The 19,451-nt window shown below is 42.6% G+C and overlaps 2 protein-coding genes across 12 annotated transcripts in view; one reads left to right on the top strand and one right to left on the bottom strand.

Annotated features, from left to right (window-relative positions):
- The window catches only part of RAP1GDS1 (Rap1 GTPase-GDP dissociation stimulator 1), a 96,144-nt gene extending 92,134 nt beyond the window's left edge, over positions 1-4,010 (top strand). For all 7 annotated transcript variants that reach the window (XM_061993793.1, XM_061993796.1, XM_061993792.1 and 4 more), the window contains one exon: positions 3,342-4,010. In XM_061993793.1, coding sequence (XP_061849777.1) covers positions 3,342-3,469 — 128 coding nt within the window. In that variant the 3' untranslated portion in view covers positions 3,470-4,010. The remainder of the gene's footprint in view (positions 1-3,341) is intronic.
- A 6,114-nt stretch (positions 4,011-10,124) lies between these two features.
- The window catches only part of TSPAN5 (tetraspanin 5), an 82,080-nt gene continuing 72,753 nt past the window's right edge, over positions 10,125-19,451 (bottom strand). For 4 of the 5 annotated variants that reach the window (XM_061992395.1, XM_061992397.1, XM_061992398.1 and 1 more), the window contains 4 exons: positions 16,284-16,409; positions 13,226-13,273; positions 12,983-13,099; positions 10,125-12,321 (listed from right to left, as the gene is read on the bottom strand). In XM_061992395.1, the coding sequence (XP_061848379.1) occupies positions 12,256-12,321; positions 12,983-13,099; positions 13,226-13,273; positions 16,284-16,409 (357 nt within the window). In that variant the 3' untranslated portion in view covers positions 10,125-12,255. The remainder of the gene's footprint in view (positions 12,322-12,982; positions 13,100-13,225; positions 13,274-16,283; positions 16,410-19,451) is intronic. The other variant, XM_061992396.1, reaches the window with a different exon arrangement.

Below are 19,451 nucleotides of genomic sequence, written 5' to 3'. Positions count from 1 at the left end.
AATACACTCTGAGACTGGTTCTCTGTTCAGAATGAATGTACACAGAAAGGTTCAGTTTACTATGATACCTGAAGTTCCAAGAAAGAGGTTAACTCAGTTTTGGATATGAACTGCAGAAGCTGGATTCTGGCTTCTGCAGGATACAGCTAGCTCAAACTTTGACTGATAGGAGAGAAATGAAAAACATTTCAAACTATACAGGGTCTTTGCAAATATGCAGGTAAGAACTTTTAGCTTTACCTTTAGCTGCAAGTTCCCTGTAACTGATACGTGATGGCTTTTTCTTGTTAGTCAACTTCAGTAAAATCTGGTGGAATGTTGCAAGGAGCTTTCTTACTTGTAGTTGTTATTTCTACGAGCATCACAGGAAACAAATAAAGATACAAGTAATAATTGCAAGGACACTTGTGCACATTACTGAGTATTTATTACAGCACACAGCCTATATAATCCTGCTTTAGGAGGAATCCTCACACTTACCTTGCCAGGAAGCTGCTTCCCTCAGCAGCCCTCACATGTTCAGCAGCCCACCAGGCACAACTGTTGGTGGTTACTTTGAAAGGTGAGGAGGAGATGTTCTAACACGCCAGTGCTGGACACTGTAAATGCTAATCTTTCTGAGCTAACCCTCTGCTAAAGGTCAGACTGGTTTGAAGATGGTGCAACAGACTATGGTTTGAAATTGCAACTTCCCATCTCTGTGTGGGCAAACAAAAAAACCCCACCCAAACAAACCAAAAGAGAGCAAGATATCATCGCAAAATTAGATTTTCAGCTGAGATGTCAAGAAGTGGCAAAGTTTCATTCAGTTCTTTAAAGAGTTATTTATTCTGTGGAAGGAGAGCAAATTCCATTCCATAAAGGTTTCAGAAATTTCTAGGCAACGAAGATGGCGAAGAATCAGATTAAGTAGAGAAAGGTGGAAACTCAGAACCTGTCAGCACATGACTTGCCAAGTGTGAAACCTTTGAAACCTTCTCCAGAGATGAATTTACAACAATGCAGTTGAATTGATTAAAAGTTATCATAGTTAAGCATGTGCTGTCTCTCTCACAAAGCTTTTTCTTAGAGGTCACTGGGCCTACTGCAAGTGTAACTCTAGTGACCTGTATATCCATGCAAGTGAATGCTGCATCACTGACATTAAAGGAACAAATATGTTTTTAGAGCAGTGTCTACAAGTACAAAGAGTATGCTCAAAATTTACCAACAAGCTGCAACTCCCAGTATGCATTCAGTTTAGTGTTGACATGTTACTCACTTGGGAATATCCATCTTTTTTAAAGCAGAAGCCTTTCTGCAGAGGTTCCCTCTCAGCCGCACTGTGATGTTCTACTGCGTATTCCCACTGCTTCCAACTAAAACAAGCACCCTTGGAAATTCTGTCTGACACTTGCATTTTCCCTTCCGTAAATCTTGCCACCTGCAGGATTGAGAGTGTTATTTTAAAGTCAAACAGCCATCTCCATTCCATCAGAGTAAGGAGCAGTCTTGTCTTAGGAGTTTTGGGTTGTCCAACCAGCAGAGTTCAGTCTGCCACCACACTTGAAGCTTTGCCTAGCCTTGAGGCATCTCTTGCCTGCTCCCAGGGAACAGGCAGCACTGTTACTGCAGTATGCAGCTGTGAAGTTAAGGTCGAGCCCTTGACTGACTCAGTGTTCAGCCTTTTCTGATGAATGTGCCTCTGTAAACAGCAAGTACATGAGAGTAACAACTGAGCAACTCTGGCATTAACTTCTCACCTTTTTTTTAAACTCTTTTAATGAAGGAAGGAAAGGATCAAACAGCTAAGTCTGCTCTTTACATGTGAAAATACCAAAATAAATCTCTTTCATAGCTCTATTGCCTCTTATTTTCACTCCTGTCTCCACACAGTGAGCATTTACATTAACATGTTTCCGTATTCCACTGTAAATGGACCTGTGTAACTATTTAAAGTTATCGACCCCAGTGTAGTTCCCATAAAGACTAGAGGTGGCTGAACTGGTTTAATTATTGGTAAGTTTAATTCTTCAGCAACTGCTGTGATTGCTGTCCTTTGTTACAGAGTATATTGCCAACAGCCCTGTGTTAAGCAGTAAATAGGTAGGTATTTATATGTGATTTTTGTCATCTAGAAGTTGCTCTTGCAACCGAGTGAATTAATAGAAGAGGGAAAAATGAGGACAATGGAAAATTGAAACAGGTAAATAATCAGCAAGAGCAGAGCATTCATAGCCAACACAGCCAATCTCTGTGGGAGTGGTTCTGGGAGCACAGGAACCCACATGTGAGGCAGAACTATTCAGCAGAACTATTCAGCCACTGTAAAGCACAGTAAATTCCTGAAGTTCGGTTCAGTAACACCTGCTTACGGATGATGATACCTCAGAAAGGGAACAGAAAGTGCTGACACAGCATAACCACTCCAACTGAGCTGTATATGGAGGTTCCAGCATGAGAGACTCTTACATGGCAGGGGTTAAACTGCAGCAGAACTGAAAACACTTGAACAAGAAAGGTAGGAAGGGAAACAAATGTCAAAGTTTGCTATTAAAAAACACAAAAAGGGAAGTAAATATGCATAGCATCCAGCATAGCCATCTGAAACACAGCTTTGTGATTTCTTCTGGGAAGCTCAAGAATTAGGCCTCCAGCAGCACCTGGGAAGCAAAAATACATACAGGTATTTGTTGCTGACTGGCCTGAACAGGGCATGGAACAAACCCAACTGCTTTAGATCTCAGCTGTGAGATGTCTAGAGTACAGGGCTTTGAGAAAACTCATTTTTAAAAAAATGCTCAGTTTTACAAGTTGTTCTCAACCTGTTCTTATTAATGCAAAGTACAATGCAATGCAGCATCAGAATCAAAACAGCATCTCAGTGTGAGTAAAACGTCAGCACTGTATAGCTCAGCACAGCACTGGGCAGGGCACCGTGTGTTGCACTAGCTGAACTGCAAACAGACAGCCAACAGTCAGGAAGTGGTGACACAGCCCACTTCACACCCCACACAAATCACCAGAGCCAATTTGATACAGGCAGATGACAAGGGTGCACCTTTCAAGGCAAGCTCACTTGATCAGGCTAGTGTAAGGAATAAAGCAGAAAAAATTTCCACAGGCAATCCGAGTGGATTTTCTTAAATGCTATGCAACAGCATGCTCCAGCCCTGGAGAGTTTTCTCTCCATCCTCAAAAGCAGTTCAAAACAGTAAATAAACAGATAATGTGTACATACACATTTCTGTGTTTATGTGTATACAGGATTCAGTATAAAAGTTTCTCACACTCGACAAGCTTCTCTGTTCTTCTGCCTGTCTCTTACAAGGCCCCATTTATCTTACTCTTTATTTTTCCAGAACCTCTTCAGAAGGAAGTGCAGAGCATGGCGTTTCTAGAAGTCGTATCAAAACTCCGCAGCCATGAGAACAAAACTGTTGCCCAGCAGGCCTTGTTAACAGAGCAGAGACTTGCTGTAGAAAGCTGAGGAAGGTGTTGTTTCCCGTGCATCCCATCACAGATTTCACCATTGTCCTCCGTCCTGCTGCCGCTCCTGCTGTGTTTTCCACTGTATCACTCGTGCATGCCTGTAACGTTCCCACAAAAATTGATGAACTGCTGTAGGTACCCGTCCAAAAAAGGTTTCTACAAATTCATAGGTGGTGTTAACATGAACCTGTCTCCACCCGTTAACTGTTCTACTTGTATTCTTGTTGCTTGGGCCACATAGTAGAATGTGCATGTTGTAGTCCTATGATGATGTAGAAGTGGTACTACACAATGACTTTTTCCTCACGCCTCCTAACTGCATAACAAAGTACTACTAAAGTAGGGACAACACAAGATGCAGCAAGTCCAGACTAGTGTGCTGACTGTAGGGTTAAGAAGTAAATCTAGCTCCATTTTTGGTGCTTCAGAGAACCAGATTGGAATGCAATGTACTGCTGCTCATTCGCTGGTCTTACCTATTACTGTCAAACTCGTGGTACCTAGAGGTAACAAATAAAAATTTCAGTGCTCTCACTTTATCCTGCAGTTGCTCCTTTTTTATAATGGCACGCAGACGCCGTGGCTGCATCACTGTGCAGTGGTGAGGGGCCCTTTTTGTTCCTGGCTCTGGCCCCGACCCAATCACTGTCCCATCACAGCCTTTCAACTGGGCGAAGACAAAGGAAGCTATTCCAACCGCTTTCATTGTGTGTGCTCACACAGAGGTACTGTGTGGGGTAACAATTGAGTTTTAACAGGAATGCATGATGCAATCCCATAAAGCCACGTGGGTCTGAGTGCTCTCAGGCTGGCTTCCCTTGGGTTTTTGTTGGGGGTTTTTTTGTAGATGGATTTTTAAAAGCATATCTTGCAGCAACTTTTCAACAACCTCATCGAGTGAGAAACGCACCATGCAAGAGTCTTCCTCCTCTCCTAGGTAAACTGGCAATTTCCCAGCTCATTTAAGCATCTTATCTCACAGCTGCTCTTTTGGTTTGTAACACGCCAGCAAGCAAACCAGCAGACAACTCTTCGGCTCTCAGAGGGCAGTTGGGATAGCAGCTTCCAGCAAGCCAGCACATGTTAACTTTTGACTGAGCGATACTGTTGTCTAACTTCATCAATCCCACATCACGTGAAGATAAGATCTGTAACACTTCAAAGTGAGTTCAGCGATGAAGTGCCAGCCTCAGAAGTTTCAGGCTTCTTTTTCAATCAGCAGAGGTGGCAAATCCAGATGCCAAGCAGCCTTGCAATTCATGCCACATGGCTGCACAAACATGGCATGTGACCTTCCCAAATTCACTTCCCACTGACTATCCCACAGGCACTGCAATGGGAAGTTGACAGTCATTATGGGAAAAGGATTATGTACACAAGCTGGATAGGGAAAAAAATACTGCCTCTGTCAGTTTCAGCTTTGAGATCAGTAAAACACAGCAGGTGTCACAGGAGTGTTCACACAGCAAAGATTTCAGGCCCATTTAATCCAGTGCCAGAAACACGCAGAAAAAGCCTCTAATACTAAGCTGTACAACAGCCTCCGACTTGAAGACATTCAAAAGACAGTGCAATTAGGCTCTCCAACCACAAAACCTCTGTGTGCTGATGAACATAAACAGTGTGTTTACAAACAAAGCTCATAGTGGACCCACACAAGCCCCCCCAAGCTTTTTCAGGTGTGGAAATAATTTCTGTTGATTTAAATAGATCCAAAAACACATTTGAAAGATATCTTCCCTGCTTCTAGAAAGAGACTTTGATGTCAGTGTAACCTCACGTGAGCTGACTGCAACCGACACAGTTGCAACACCCACAAATTCTCACTCACCTGGTTGTCTGACGACCTCAAGTTAAGCGTTAGCTGCATCCTTCTCACCAAGATTTTATTGCGGATACCACTGTCACAGCAAGCACAAAGACCACCACTGATATTCTACTTTCAGGTTATTTCCCGGGATGGGTATCAAGTGGCTTCCATTTCTAGATAAAATCTGCAGCGCCGAGCCTGTACACAGAAAGTCTGCTTAAGGGCAACGATAGGGGTGAGTTGCAGCAGCAGGAGGTAACTGAAGAGACTGTATCTATCCACACAAATGCTGTGCTGTTGTAGGCCAGCTGCAGCTGGCAGGTCATTTCCATGTAGCTGTTAAATCATTTATCCTCTGAAATAAGAGAAACAGGATCTAAGGACATTACTATTGTGCGTGTTTCACTGCTCACTTGACTGAAGTCAACTGAATTGAAATTGCTGGCAATAGTTCTGATTAGATGTTTAGCAGAGAGATTACATCAAGGCAAGGCTTGACACCTGGTGCTCAGACTGTTTTCATGATGGGGAAGCCAGACATCAAGCCTTGTTATTTGTCTGCCGCCAGAGCAAGCCAAGCTGAAGCGATCGCTGCTGCCACACTGCAGCACCTCCTTGGCATGTTACATTTGTCTGCATCTGCATAGCTTTTGCAAGACCCAGCATGGCACCAGTCAGGAAGATAAAAGCACACACAGTTTTACATGTCACAGTGTGTAAACAAGAGGGAAAGTTTCAGTTTGCGTAAAGTACAAGCATCAATGATATGGGCCTTGGATCCAGAGGACCCATTAGCCAACAGACCACGAGACATTAAGTCCTAGAAATGCTAACTAGCCACAGCTTCAAGAGACATAGTATGCAAGTCTGTTACAACGGTTTTGCAAAATGCAGACAGCCACTCCTATTCTCCCCCTCCATAGTGAAAACGGCTTATCCAAGAGTGTCCTATCTGTTGCATGTTACAAAGACATTGTTTAGGCAATGCCCCTTGATTTGATTTCTGTTTACTTTTGCTCCTCCCTCCCCCCTCCTAGGCTCTACATTTGCATTCTTATTTTGCCAAGTCATTTCCATACCTTCAAATGTATATGTCTGAAATATACAAAAGGCATTGGACTTCTCTTGTGCTTAGACAAGCTCAAGACAAGATTACCCCTTTTGACCTGCACAATAGAGTAAGGCAGTTCTCACTGTTTCTGTTTAAGGACACATTGTACTTTAAAAAGTGAAGTTGAATTAAGTCATGACAAGTCCCCTTTGTGTTGCTCCCTGCAAAACAGCAACTTCTGAACATGTTAGGGTCAGCGCAATGACTGTGGGGACAGCTCCAGCAGTTGTGCTAACCAGCAGTCTAAGGAACACCAGCGACCTCCAACAGAAAGAAGCAGAGCACTTTCATTAGCCAGACACTTCAACAACAGCTGCTGGTGGACAGGGGATCTCATCACACCAGATGTGCTCTCCATGTATTAGATTATTATTCATTTAAAGGCAGTGGCTTGCGGCATGATAACGATTTGTGACTTAATTAAAACACAATATTCTACATTGTATACAAGGGACCTGGGGATTTATTTCCTCTGCTTGTTTGGGATAGGACAGGCAGGGAGGGGGTGTTCTCCCGGAGGAATTTTGCATGAGCATATGTCGGCACCGGTCACGCTCAGTGCTCCGTCAGTAGTACACAAACAACGTCGTATTTCACACCATTTTATTTATAAAATTGTAATTATCTAACAAATTGCATATAAAATGATTTACTTCAAGTAAATACAGAATACTGCACAACTATTAAAACTATTGTATTGATCATCATAAGTGTATTAAAACATTCCTAAAAAATGTCTCTATTAAAAAACAAAAACCCAAGAACACAAGTAGCATGTTCAAGACCACTTTCAATAGCTTAAAATGAATTACCAGGAAGCTGCATCGACTTCCTAAGTAGACTCCAGTTACATCCACTGAGATCAGCATGTGATACAATACCACAGTCTAACGCTAAAGATGACAAGGAACATGTTATGCACCTGATCTATGTTTTTCTCCTAGACTGAAGGTAACCAGTCCAAAGTCGGAAAACTAAAGCTCAAGTCAAACTCTACTGGGCATGCAGTTCTGTTATAGCGATACTTTCAATCGGTAAGTATAGCTGGCTTTTACAATCAATTTTACAACCGATAAGAAAAGGAACACAAGAGAATACATTCGTATAAAAAGGAATGATACACAAAGGGTAAATACTGACACCTCACCCTACATCCCCAGATGAACCAGAGAGAGACTCAGTTGGAACCAATCTGGAATATAAATATCAGACATGGGTCTGAGTTACAAAACGCAGATCCCAGTCTCCCCAGAGCTCAAGGTACTATCAGGTCCATCTCTACTATGTACATGGCATGAACATGAACACACATACGGATGGGGCTTTCGTTACACGTCTATATTGTCGAAACACAAAAGACAGCTAAGCTAGCAGTGCTGCTGCTGCACGCTAGTTGTCACAACACTGATTTTTATACTGCATGTTAACGGAGACAGATTTTTTGTTTCTTTCTTTTCTTCCAGTGGCAAAATTTGGTAGCTAATGGATCCAGCAGGGTAGGTTTATTTCATTTGCTTTAGACAGTTTCATGACCAATTACAGGTATCTGAAGAAGCTTCAGAGAGAAAACAAAAATGGGAGGGAGGAACTGGAACCTTCAACAGTGCTTGACACCCTCTGGGATCTCCTGTCCTTCTGAGGTGTTTGCAGAACTACCATTTCAATGCACCCAAAAGGCACACACAGCAAGAAGGAAAACACAATCAAAAATTCACATAACAGCTTCTCTTATCACCAACACTGTTAATCAGACTCCATTTTAACAAGGGTTTCTCTAAAGCAGTAAAAACACAGATTAAAGTCCAGGACAGTTCTGATAGCACCATGTGAAGTCTTGCCGCAGGTGGTGGCCACTCCCCAGAACTGGTGGGAGCACTGACTCCCATCCTCCATTTTACAGTCTAATGCTGTTCTAATGCCATATGGCTGAGGGGAAAAAGGTAGGAGGGGTCCGGGAACCAGCCCCAGCTCGCTGGGTGCAGGGCTCCCCATGCCCACAGTCTGGCGGCTATGCCAGCACTCCCAGGAGGGAATGGAAGCGGTTCTGCCTCACCACCAGGCAGGGAGAGCTGAACCACTGCTCCCCTTTCCCCAGCAAACTCTCACGGTGGACACCTTTCATATCTATAATACACACTTTAGGGTGAAAAGCATTCATGTGCAAGAATCATTTAATGCATGCTACTATTTACATTTCAAACACTATTTATACACCAGAAGTACAATTAGCATCTCTCCTTTCAAAGGGGAGAGAAGAAGGCTTTCAGAACAGAGCGTACTTGAGCAAGCATCTCCACAGCTTCAAACTCCAAGGGGCACAATCAAAATTATGGATTCTAAAGCAAAGAGAACCCTACTACTATTGAAACAGATGCAGAGACAAACTAGACATTTATCCATTAGGCTATTAATTTTTTTTAAAAAAGGAGAGAGATCAAACAACAAAAAGGGTTGTGAGTGTGGAGAGTGGTTAGAAAGCAGAGGAGCAAGGACTGTAATGCCCTTTGGCAGGGAATTTGGAAGCAGCTTTAAAGCCAGGGCTACTGCTGAAGCTACCACACCTCTCGTTAGGAACACCACCATCCCATAGAAACCACCCAGCAAGCAGAGCTGTTTCATACTCCACAAGAGCCATCAGCCTGACAACAAACGTCTGAACAACTACCACACATGAAAGATCATGAGACTTAGCTCTGAACTCACATCTAACCCCACCATCACACCAGGCAGGCAAGAAATTGCCAAGACGTTGTACCGCCTACCATATCTTATTGCTTTAGAAAATGAGCACATGTAAGCCAGAAGTTGTGCTCTAGATGCAGCTCACCTGAAGTTTTCATAAAGTTTTCTGGAAGAAACCTTGCTTGCATTTGGCAGGCTCTGACAATAACAGACTGATTTCCAAGGCCTCCCCCACAAGTTTTCCAAACTGGACACCTAAGCTGCTGAGTAGCTGCTGATGGGGCATTTCTAGGACACCCTACTCAATCTGCGGACAAAAAAATGTGGGATTTATTATACACACAGTATAGACAAATAACCCTGAACGTTCAGTAAGCATCCATTAAACAACTGCAAAAATGAGGACAACAGGAACAATTCTTGGGAATGGAGAAGAGAGGAGGATCAGCATTTGCAGCAATAAAGACAAGCTCTAAAAAAATAAGTTATTTAGTGGTTTTTGTAAGAACAGTCAGTCATTCTGGGACTCAGCAGAAGTGTTGCACATTTGTATATACACGTGCAAGTAGTGAGAACAAGATGCGCTCACCTCAGAGCATTTACCTTACACTGTCTTAAACTGCCAACAGCACATCCAGCAGATTGGAACTCAGAGAACAGCATGTCAAGACAGAAGGCCAATACAGTACAACTGTGGAAATTCAAGTAGAATAATGAAGTTGTCTTCAGAGGCCCACAGCAGCAACAGCAGCATTTAGGATCAGTGGCGGCAACAAAGAACGTTTCTGTAATGAAGGCTTTTTTTTTTCCTTTTTCTCCAGACCAAAGCACCGGGTCACAACAATCAAGGCTCTTGGGTGGAAGGGTAACTTCCTCAACCATGCTTCCTTGATTTCTCCCTGCACCATTTTGTCTCAGTGTAGCAACACTGCTGCTGCTGATGTGTCTTGTCCTGCTGCTCTCAGGCAAAACGGTGAGTCCTTTTGGGGGAAAACACACACCACTAACTCCTCAACTTGAGGAGTGGCTAAGAAAAACATAACACTGTGGTGAGGTGGAACCAACTTTATTAAGGACAGTGAATTATCATTGCTTCCAAAGGCTTAAAAAAAATACTACTCTGAGTCATGGCTGGCCTTTAACAGCAGATACCAACAGATATGGAGGCTGCCTGATTCAGAGCCAGTCGGTGGGAGTTAACCAGAAGAGAATGAGGTAATGCTCAAAGACAGGAGGACAACAGGACTGTCTGAGGCATCTGTGGAACACTGGTGTACCTACCGCCAGCGCTCAGAGGGGCAAAAAACATGGCCGAATACAGCACACAAAAGGCAAAATGTGCAAAGGTACATGTACTCACATGTTTAAGAGTAAAGACTAGAAAGGACCTTAGCAGGTCATCAGACCAGCCTTCTGTAAATCCTCCAGAACAGGGAGGCTTTCAAATTAAGACATTCACGTCTTCAACCCGCCATTCTTCATTTTAGGAAATTCATCTCAGAAAGATACTAAGCTCTTACAAAGAGGTGCTAACACATCCTTTGCCACTGTCTGACCAAAGCAGGAGCTGAGAGCTCACAGCTTTCAGGACTGGTTCTGCAGATACCAAGAAGGGTCATAAAACAAGCTAAACTTATTCAAAGTGCAAAAAAACCACTCAAGCCATGGTCAGGTTTGTAAGTTCACTATTGTTAGTGAAGAAGAATTAATCCAAAACTCTATGCAGGACGGAGTCTGATGTAATACTTCTTCCACTATTTGTGCTTTATTCCAAATTCTGCTCTCTTTTGTCAAATTCAAAAGAGTCTGTCTTGGCTGATCCTAGTATGCACTTCTATTTTAAAATTTGTATTCCACTGCTTCAGAAAAGCTCTTTGCCACATTCAGAGCGACAAAGGGAGCCGCATCTCCACAGCAAGGACTTGTTCACTGGAGGTAAGCATTTACTCTGGCAAAAGCCGTTCTCTCCAACTTCCAAGGGAATAAGATAGGATCTTTCCATAATCACATGCATTTACCAATAAATAAGTTTGGATTAGACTGTATTAAAACATATGCACAGATTCAAAGCACGGGAGTGTCACAGATTTTTACTCCACAGCTCATGCAAGTAAAAAGAATTTTTAAAATTAAAAAAAAAGAGGGGGGAAGACCAAAGCCTCAGCTAGGAACAGACCAGGGAATTCCCTTAAAAGAAGTTTTGCACAAGTATATCAAAGCACTAAGATTAGTGAGATCCCTAAATACATCAGGTTACACTAAATTCCAGAGAAACAAAAGATGTAGCCGTATTAGATACATATGTTTTGATTCTTTTTAAGTTAATATATAATTCATTCTCTGAATAATATTATTCACTTGGACCCAATATCCACACTGCTTTCATACATTTATACAGTTATATCCCATCCTTGCCTTAAGAGACTGATGTCCTAAGGTATGGCAGCAACCAAAGGTTCTACAACCCTTGTTTGTCAAATATAAAACTCCTTTCCCTTCATATGAGGGTGGAGAACGAAGAAAGATGTTGATAAAATTAGGCAGTTCTCCCTGTGAGCTTGCTGATTCCAACCTCAAAGTATTACAGGAAGATGCTTGGAAGCTTGCATAAAAAATGTTTCCCTTGTTTTCAAAACGATTTATTTTACTGTACAACAGATGCATAGAAAGTTGCTTCCTGCTTGATGGGTTTGGGCCAGTAGCTACGTTTAGCTGTGAAAACAAAAAGACTGTTCCTTTACAAAGTGGTGAGGAAAGAGACCATCTCAGGAATATTTGGCAGCTATCAAAGAGCTCATGACACAAAGAATAAACAGCATATCCACAGACTACAATGATGCAACTCTGTCCCACCGAATACACCAATTTTTAAAAAGCGTCCACTTGTTACTCCGGATCAAGAATACAGTAGAGATTCACGGCTCAACAGCTTTCAAACTGGTGGTTTACAAGAAAAAAAACATTGTCAGTGAGAGGCAGATTTTAAATAGCCCACTCTTCTCACCCCCACCCCAAAGAAACACGAGTTCACTGCAAGATCAGGAACTTAGAGATTTGAGACTACTTGGGAGAGAAGGCTTCCCTGTCACCCATGTCCATACAGCTTGGTGTCCAAGCGACACACTGGAGGTTTCGGAGGGTTTCAGTTGTCCAGTGTCTTCTTGTGGTTACTTCGTCAGTTTTACCAGCTGGCTCTGACAGCCTCAATGTCACTAACCAAATTCTGGGCTAAGCATATCCCAAATATCTGGAAGAGACAACAGTTTATTCATTTGTAGCATCAGACAACTCTTTCCACATGGGCAAACTGTGCCCTGATCTAGCTGAACCTGCTTCTGCAGGGGGGTTGGACTAGATGATCTCTAACCCCTACCATTCTATGATTCTATGCTTCTAAACTCCTTAGATTACACAGAACTTTGGTGTGAAAACAAGCAATAGAAAGTTGGAAATGAAATTAACACCAAGTGTTGGAAGAATGAAGAATATCAAAGCACTCTGTAACCCCAGTGTTTTTATAGTGCCACTGGGTCCCTGAAGATTGAACAGTTCTAGATATACTTCACAAAAGCAACCGTAAAGGCTTTTTGCTGCTCGTTTAAGCATTGTCAAAACCAGTAGGTCTGTACAGGCTTAAAAATGTCAACCGAATCTTTACCTAACACAGAGTGTTGGTGTTAACCTGCAGCCAAGTGAAAAGGGAAAAAAGCATCCCCAAAGACAAAAATTAAATATTGCCCGGCAAAAAAAGTCTCATGCATTTAGCTCCCCTACTGAGTAGGGGAAAGGACTTTGTATTTCAAAGTGCAATTGGCACTGTATTTACAGTTCTGATACACAGCTCCCCCCTCATATATTCTATTCATCTGTTGTTCTGTATGAGCCATTACAGGGAACTTGGTATTTACCTGCAGTAATGCTATCCCAATGAATATACCAGCAACTATGGTAAGATTGTCCTGCAACCACTTCTCAAACTGAGGGACACAGCCTTTAGTGTAGATAACAATCTGCTGATCAACTTCCTGCCAAGGAGAAGAGGGAAGAAAACAGAGATAATTACATCCAATTATCACATCAGTAGAATAACTTGCTCTTGCAAGAGGGATTCAAGATCTTGGAGATACCACATTAAAAAAAAAAAAGCTTACTGGTTTTTGCCTTGCATCATAGCCACACTGAGTGTTAATAACATCTTCCTAGGAAAGAGAGAGACACAAACAGAAGACAGGCAATCAGTGAAGCGTCTCCCAACACACCCTCTCCCAGCTCCTCAGAGCTAGTCCTGCTATGTATCATTCTAACTTTGGTTACCTTACTGCTTTTCGAAAACCCCTTCCTCTTCCATCCAGTGCTATTAATTATTTGCAAACAAACAAAGCATGTGGTCATGAGATATTTTCAGCTCTCCAGGCAGCAAGCTGGGTAAAACAGCCCTCCACCTGGATAAACCCCACGTTGCAGATGCAAGCATTCTGCAGTCAAAAGTAAAGGGGTTGGGGAACATCTATTTTAAGTGAAAAAACCTGCTGAAAAGGTTTTGCCTGTACTGAAGCATATACTGAGACTGCTGTTAACATTTTCAGGTTTCAATCTGTGCAGTGTGAAGAGGTGAGAAGGGCAGTTCTGTTGCAGATGCTGAAATTTCTTACTGAGGCTGTCTGTAGAAATATATGCAGTACCCAGAGTGTTTGCAAAAAAACTAGGGAGTAAAGAGAAAAGATGGGGTAACATGTTCTTACTGTCCATTCTCTCTCTTACAGGAGATTGACACCAATGGGAACAGAGGGGTTCTTTCCTACTGCCTCTGCCAATTTAGTACTCCCAAAGCACAGGTAATAAAACAGGCTACATCAGTCTTCTAGTGAGCATAACTTGTTCTAGTGAACAAGTGCTACCCTTTGCAAGCTCAAGCTGTATTAAATGAAGCAACTACTTTTGATGTCAGCCACAATGGCAGCAAAATATTAAGCTACTGGCTCATATAATAATAGTGAGCCAAAGAAGGAGCTACTGAAGGAAGTGAGAAAATCAGCTGTACTGAACACCACAATTTAATCAAATTGTGGGAAGTAAGAAAGGCAGCCAGCAGAAAAATAGATTTTTAAAAGCAGCCATATGGAAAAAAGATACCTCCTCTTATCAGCAGTTAAAGCTCCTCTGTTTCCTCACTTTGCAGGAACTACAAACGTGTCACATTCTGTCAGTTGCCCAAGCTGGATTTCCCCAGTGGACCTTTAAGATTCGAGCAATTTTTATCTTTTAATGAAACAAATGCTTCTATCCAGAATCTAAAATACAACAGTGCCACACACTTCTAGGATGGAAAAGCAGATAAGATTCCAAAAGAGGGATTTTTAGCTTTCTTCTTTGTACCGAATGCTTACTTGCTTTATCATTGGTATCTTCTGCCTTTAGCCTTGGAACTTGTTAATTGGAAGTGTGAAGAATGAAATGGAAATAGGTCAACTTTTCTAGGCCTTGTCTGCACAGGAATTTGGAATATTTCAACCTGCTAAACTACCACAAAGTGAACTACAGAAGTCCAAATTTGTTTTCAAGGAGATATTTTGGCCTGATTCGAGTTAAACTAAAAGCTGAACTAAAAGATTAGCTGTTCAATAAGGCATCCACATAACTCTCTGCCTCAGTCCAACACTGCATCATAAATTCCAAAAGGGACAAATTTTCCTTCACACAGACTAAACCTACATTTATCATGGCAACTGACCTAGTCACAGCTTGGTTACAATTATATCCACTATATGGATAACTTCTAATATCTCTAAAAATACTATTTTTAGTCATTAAAGGTAATTGAACATGTTGCTTCCCTACAATGAGTAAGAATTAGGACTTCCCTTAGATTTCTAGTCCCCCCTAAGAAACTGCATAACCATACACACAGAGAAATAACTTTAGTGTGGATTATGCATTTATAGGATTACCTTGTAATGCTGTCACTGCTTTTGTTTTCTTAACAACTATATTTTAAAAACTGGGTTGTGATGGCCTGCGTGGGTGGATGGGTGGGCAGACGGGCAAACAGTAGGGGGAATCCTAAGCATAATGTAAGGCTTGAGACTAACCTACTTTTTTTTTTTTAATATTTCATTAAAACATTTTCAGTGATCTTTTTGAGAAAGATTTGAAGTACTGTGAAGATATATTCACTGAAGAGGAAACAGAAGGCAGCTTGTGCAAGCAGCAGTGCCTTATCAGGGGAGGCGGAGAACAGCAGTAGTGACTGGATGCCAGGTGCAGTGGGGACCATGTTGCATTAGCAAGGCAGGAAGCACCTGTGGTGCTTGTTGGCAGCTTGCTGAGCTTTAGTCAGTACTACAGACTCATACGTCCAAGGAACTCCGAGTCACTCCAGGTGAAGAAAATGCCACAGCTGAACTACTAGATAATACAAGCACTCACTGGCAGCTGCTCTTAAGACAGTGAGGTCAAATGTATGCAGCGTTAGCCACATAAGTTTCCACGCACATACCCATCCCTATTCCAAGCCTTTCACTGTCAGTGAACTGCTTTCCCTACACTTTACCCTTCATTCCTGATTGTGCCTCTAACATTTTCTGCTTGATGATCCAGAACTATAACTATTTTTAAAGACATGAAAATTTTCCAAAAACCTGTTCCCTTACTCAATGTCTGACCTTTCCAGCCTGATCTCAGGTGACTGTAGGACAAACCATAATTTTAAAGGGGGAAAAAAAGAGCATCTAAAGATGTTCATATCTAGCTGCAAACATAAGTCAGTTCTTCAGGGCATAGACTGTCATTTATTACTGGACCTGGCACAAACTGGGTCAAACTGATGGCAGCTTCTGGACACTGCATTACATAATAAGTAATACTTGCTTTAGAGTGCCTGATGGCAGAGCTGCTGTTGTTTAAGGGAGTGAATGAAATATCCTGATGACATTCAATTGAAAGCTCATCTCCTTCAACTTATTACGGGCTTCTGCTTTTTATAGTTGCTAAAATTGATATGTTTATTCAGCCAGGCCCATGGTTCTCTCATTCTAATGAAAAGCGGTAAACATACAATGAAGACTTAAATCAGCTCAGGACTTTTGCTGACTACAGAAAAGCTAATGGTTAAGCTGAGCTGCAAGTACAAAACAAAATACAGATTGGTGAGAAGGTGAGGAAAGAAAAATCTCAGAGCAGACCCATCCTACCCTCCTGGCTGTCACTTACGGCAGGGTCCTTAGTGCAGCACGAGAACGGCACACCACAGCGCTCTCGACTTGCATTGGAATCTGTGCAATTGAAGTAAATATTAAGGTTCCAGTCATCAGCTCCAAAAGCCCCACAACACTGCCACTAGAACAAAGAAAAAAGAAGTTCTTGATTTCCAGAACAAACAAATCTCAGCATTGGTAACGTGTATCATCACTGCCAGTTTCCCTCAAGCTTGCTAAACAAGATCTAGGATTCCCTCTGGTTTAACTGAAGATAGTTTTGTTCTGGTTTTTTTAGAGACCATTCCAAACCTGTAAGTTGTTCTAAATTTATCATGTGATTACAGTTATGTTCTCACCCTGCAACACTGCTCTCTGGATAGAAAACTGCAGTGAGCTGATAAGCCTACTGAACACCAGAGTTGCACAGGCCTACGAGCTCAGGCCCCAGGGACAGCAGAGCCAAGAGCATCGTATTCTGTCCAATCTAATGCACCCTGGATTCTCATCAAAACTAATCAGCTTCAAGGGCTACACTGATATAGCTACTCCTTTTGCCAGTTTGAGGGAATCTTTGCCTGGCTGCACATCAGATAGTATGAACACATTGGTTCCCAGGCATCACATATTGCACAAACAACATCTTTATTGAGGGCAGGCGGAGTACTTCACAAAGTAAATATGCCAAATGGCAAGCTTAGTCTCTGGCAAAACATGCTGAACACACAAAGAATTGGTAAAACTTGCTGAACATACAAAGAATGGACTAGAGATCAGTGGAGCACTGAGGTTTCATAGCATTTAAGAATCTATCCCAATAAACCCATCTAGGTCAGCTTTAAGAAAGTCATTAAAAAGCCCAGAAAAATCACATTTTGAAAAGCACTGAAATGGCAATTCTTTCTTTCCAGACGTAGTACAGCTCCCTCTGCAATACTCCAACATGTTGTCTTCAAGCATTAGCTCTATTTGAAGAAGTAGCTTGCTCTCCAGACCCATGCTGCCCCTGACTAATCTGCTAAAATTGCTAATCGTAGTGTCTGCAAGACTGTATTTGGTTGCATATAAGTGGACCACTGCTTTCAGACTGTGGTGAACTCTGACCTTCTCCCAATTGGACCAGATTCAAACCAGAGCAAGGATCCACATCCTGTTACTTATTCATCTCTTTTCCCCCAAAGATATGTAGAAGCAAATCAAACGTGGAATTAAATTATTTTAATTGTAGATTGTGCAAAAAATTAGCCAACATTACTTCAGCCAACATAGGCAAGGTGCCTGAGGACTGGAACAAGGCCAATGTCACTCCAGTCTTCAAAAAGGGCAGGAAGGACAACCCAGGAAACTACAGGCTGGTCAGCCTCACCTCCATCCCTGGAAAGGGGATGGAACAACTCATCCTGAATGTTGTCACTAAACATATGAAGGAAAAGATGGTTATCAGGGGGAGTCAACATGGCTTCACCAAGGGGAAATCCGGTTTGACCAACCTGATATCCTTCTATGAGTGCGTAACCGGCTGGCTAGACGAGGACAGAGCAGCAGGTGTAATCTACCTTGACTTCAGCAAGGCTTTTGACACCGTCTCCCATAACATCCTCATCAGAAAGCTCAGGCAGTGTGGCTTGGATGAGTGGACAGTGAGGTGGATCAAGAGCTGGCTGAATGACAGAGCCCAGAGGGTGGTGATCAATGGCACAGAGTCGAGTTGGAGGCCTGTGGCCAATGGAGTTCCACAGGGATCAGTTCTGGGGCCAGTCTTGTTCAACATCTTTGTCAACAACCTGGATGAGGGGACAGAGTGTACCCTCAGCAAGTTCACTGATGACACCAAACTGGGAGGACTGGCTGATTCCCCAGAAGGCTGTGCTGCCATTCAGCGGGATGTCGACCGGCTTGAGAGTTGGGCAGAGAGGAACCTCAGGAGGTTCAACAAGGACAAGTGCAGAGTCCTGCACCTGGGGAGGAACAACCCCATGCACCAGTACAGGCTGGGGGTTCAGCTGCTGAAGAGCAGCTCTGCAGAGAGACCTGGGAGTCTTGATTGATAATAAACTAAACATGAGCCAGCAATGTGCCCTCGTGGCCAAGAAGGCCAATGGCATCCTGGGATGCATCAAGAAGAGTGTGTCCAGCAGGACAGAGGAGGTTCTTCTCCCCCTCTACGCTGCCCTGGTGAGGCCTCATCTGGTGTCCTGTGTCCAGTTCTGGGCTCCTCAGCTCAAGAGGGATAGGGAACTTCTGGAGAGAGTCCAGCACAGGGCCACCAAGGGGACTGGAACATCTGTCATACGAGGAAAGGCTGCGGGAACTGGGGCTGTTTAGTCTAGAAAAGAGGAGACTGAGGGGAGATCTTATTAACATTTATAAATATCTAAATGGTTGGTGTCAGGAGGTTGGGACATCCCTTTTTTCTATTGTATCTAGCAACAGGACAAGGGGTAATGGGATGATGCTGGAACACAAAAAGTTCCACTTAAACATAAGAAAAAACTATTTCACTGTGAGGGTGAGGGAGCAGTGGCACAGGCTGCCCAGAGGGGTTGTGGAGTCTCCTTCCTTGGAGGTCTTCAAGACCCGCCTGGACAAGTTCCTATGTGACCCGATCTAGGTGACCCTGCTTCTCAGTGGGGTTGGACTAGATGATCTCTAAAGGTCCCTTCCAACCCCTAACATTCTGTGATTCTATGATTAAGCAAATTAGCAACACAGGGCCAAACTCAAAAAAGGAGTTCACCAATGCAGGCCAGAATTGAGTACACAAGCAAAAAGGTACTGGCAAAATAACTCGTGTGTGACAGTCACTGCAAGACTCCTTTACACACACTGATAAATTATAGAGCTTAACCTGCACAAGTGTGTGCAACCCTGGCTTGACCTTTCTCTCACAAGTGCAGTTACACCATCATTTAGAGACTTCCTGTGAGAACTTTATGTGTTGCCCACTTCATTAGGCTAATTCCATTAAGTCCACTAAAAAAAGAAATAACAATAGAGTTTCACTCAGATCAGCTAAATATCTCAGCCACTCCAACATTGATAGAACTACATCAACATTGATCTCAGAATCAAATTAAGCTTAGAGAAAGATTATTCTTTTTAAACAGATGTGATAGCTCCTACGATAAATTTTAAATACCTCTTTCCTCAAGAACCCTAAAATATCTTCATATGTGTACAGAAT

This window comes from Colius striatus, chromosome 3, assembly GCF_028858725.1.
Source record: "Colius striatus isolate bColStr4 chromosome 3, bColStr4.1.hap1, whole genome shotgun sequence".
NCBI classification, from domain to species: domain Eukaryota; kingdom Metazoa; phylum Chordata; class Aves; order Coliiformes; family Coliidae; genus Colius; species Colius striatus.
The sequence above is the reverse complement of the archived record's forward strand: the minus strand, read 5'-3'. Positions and strand labels throughout refer to the sequence as shown.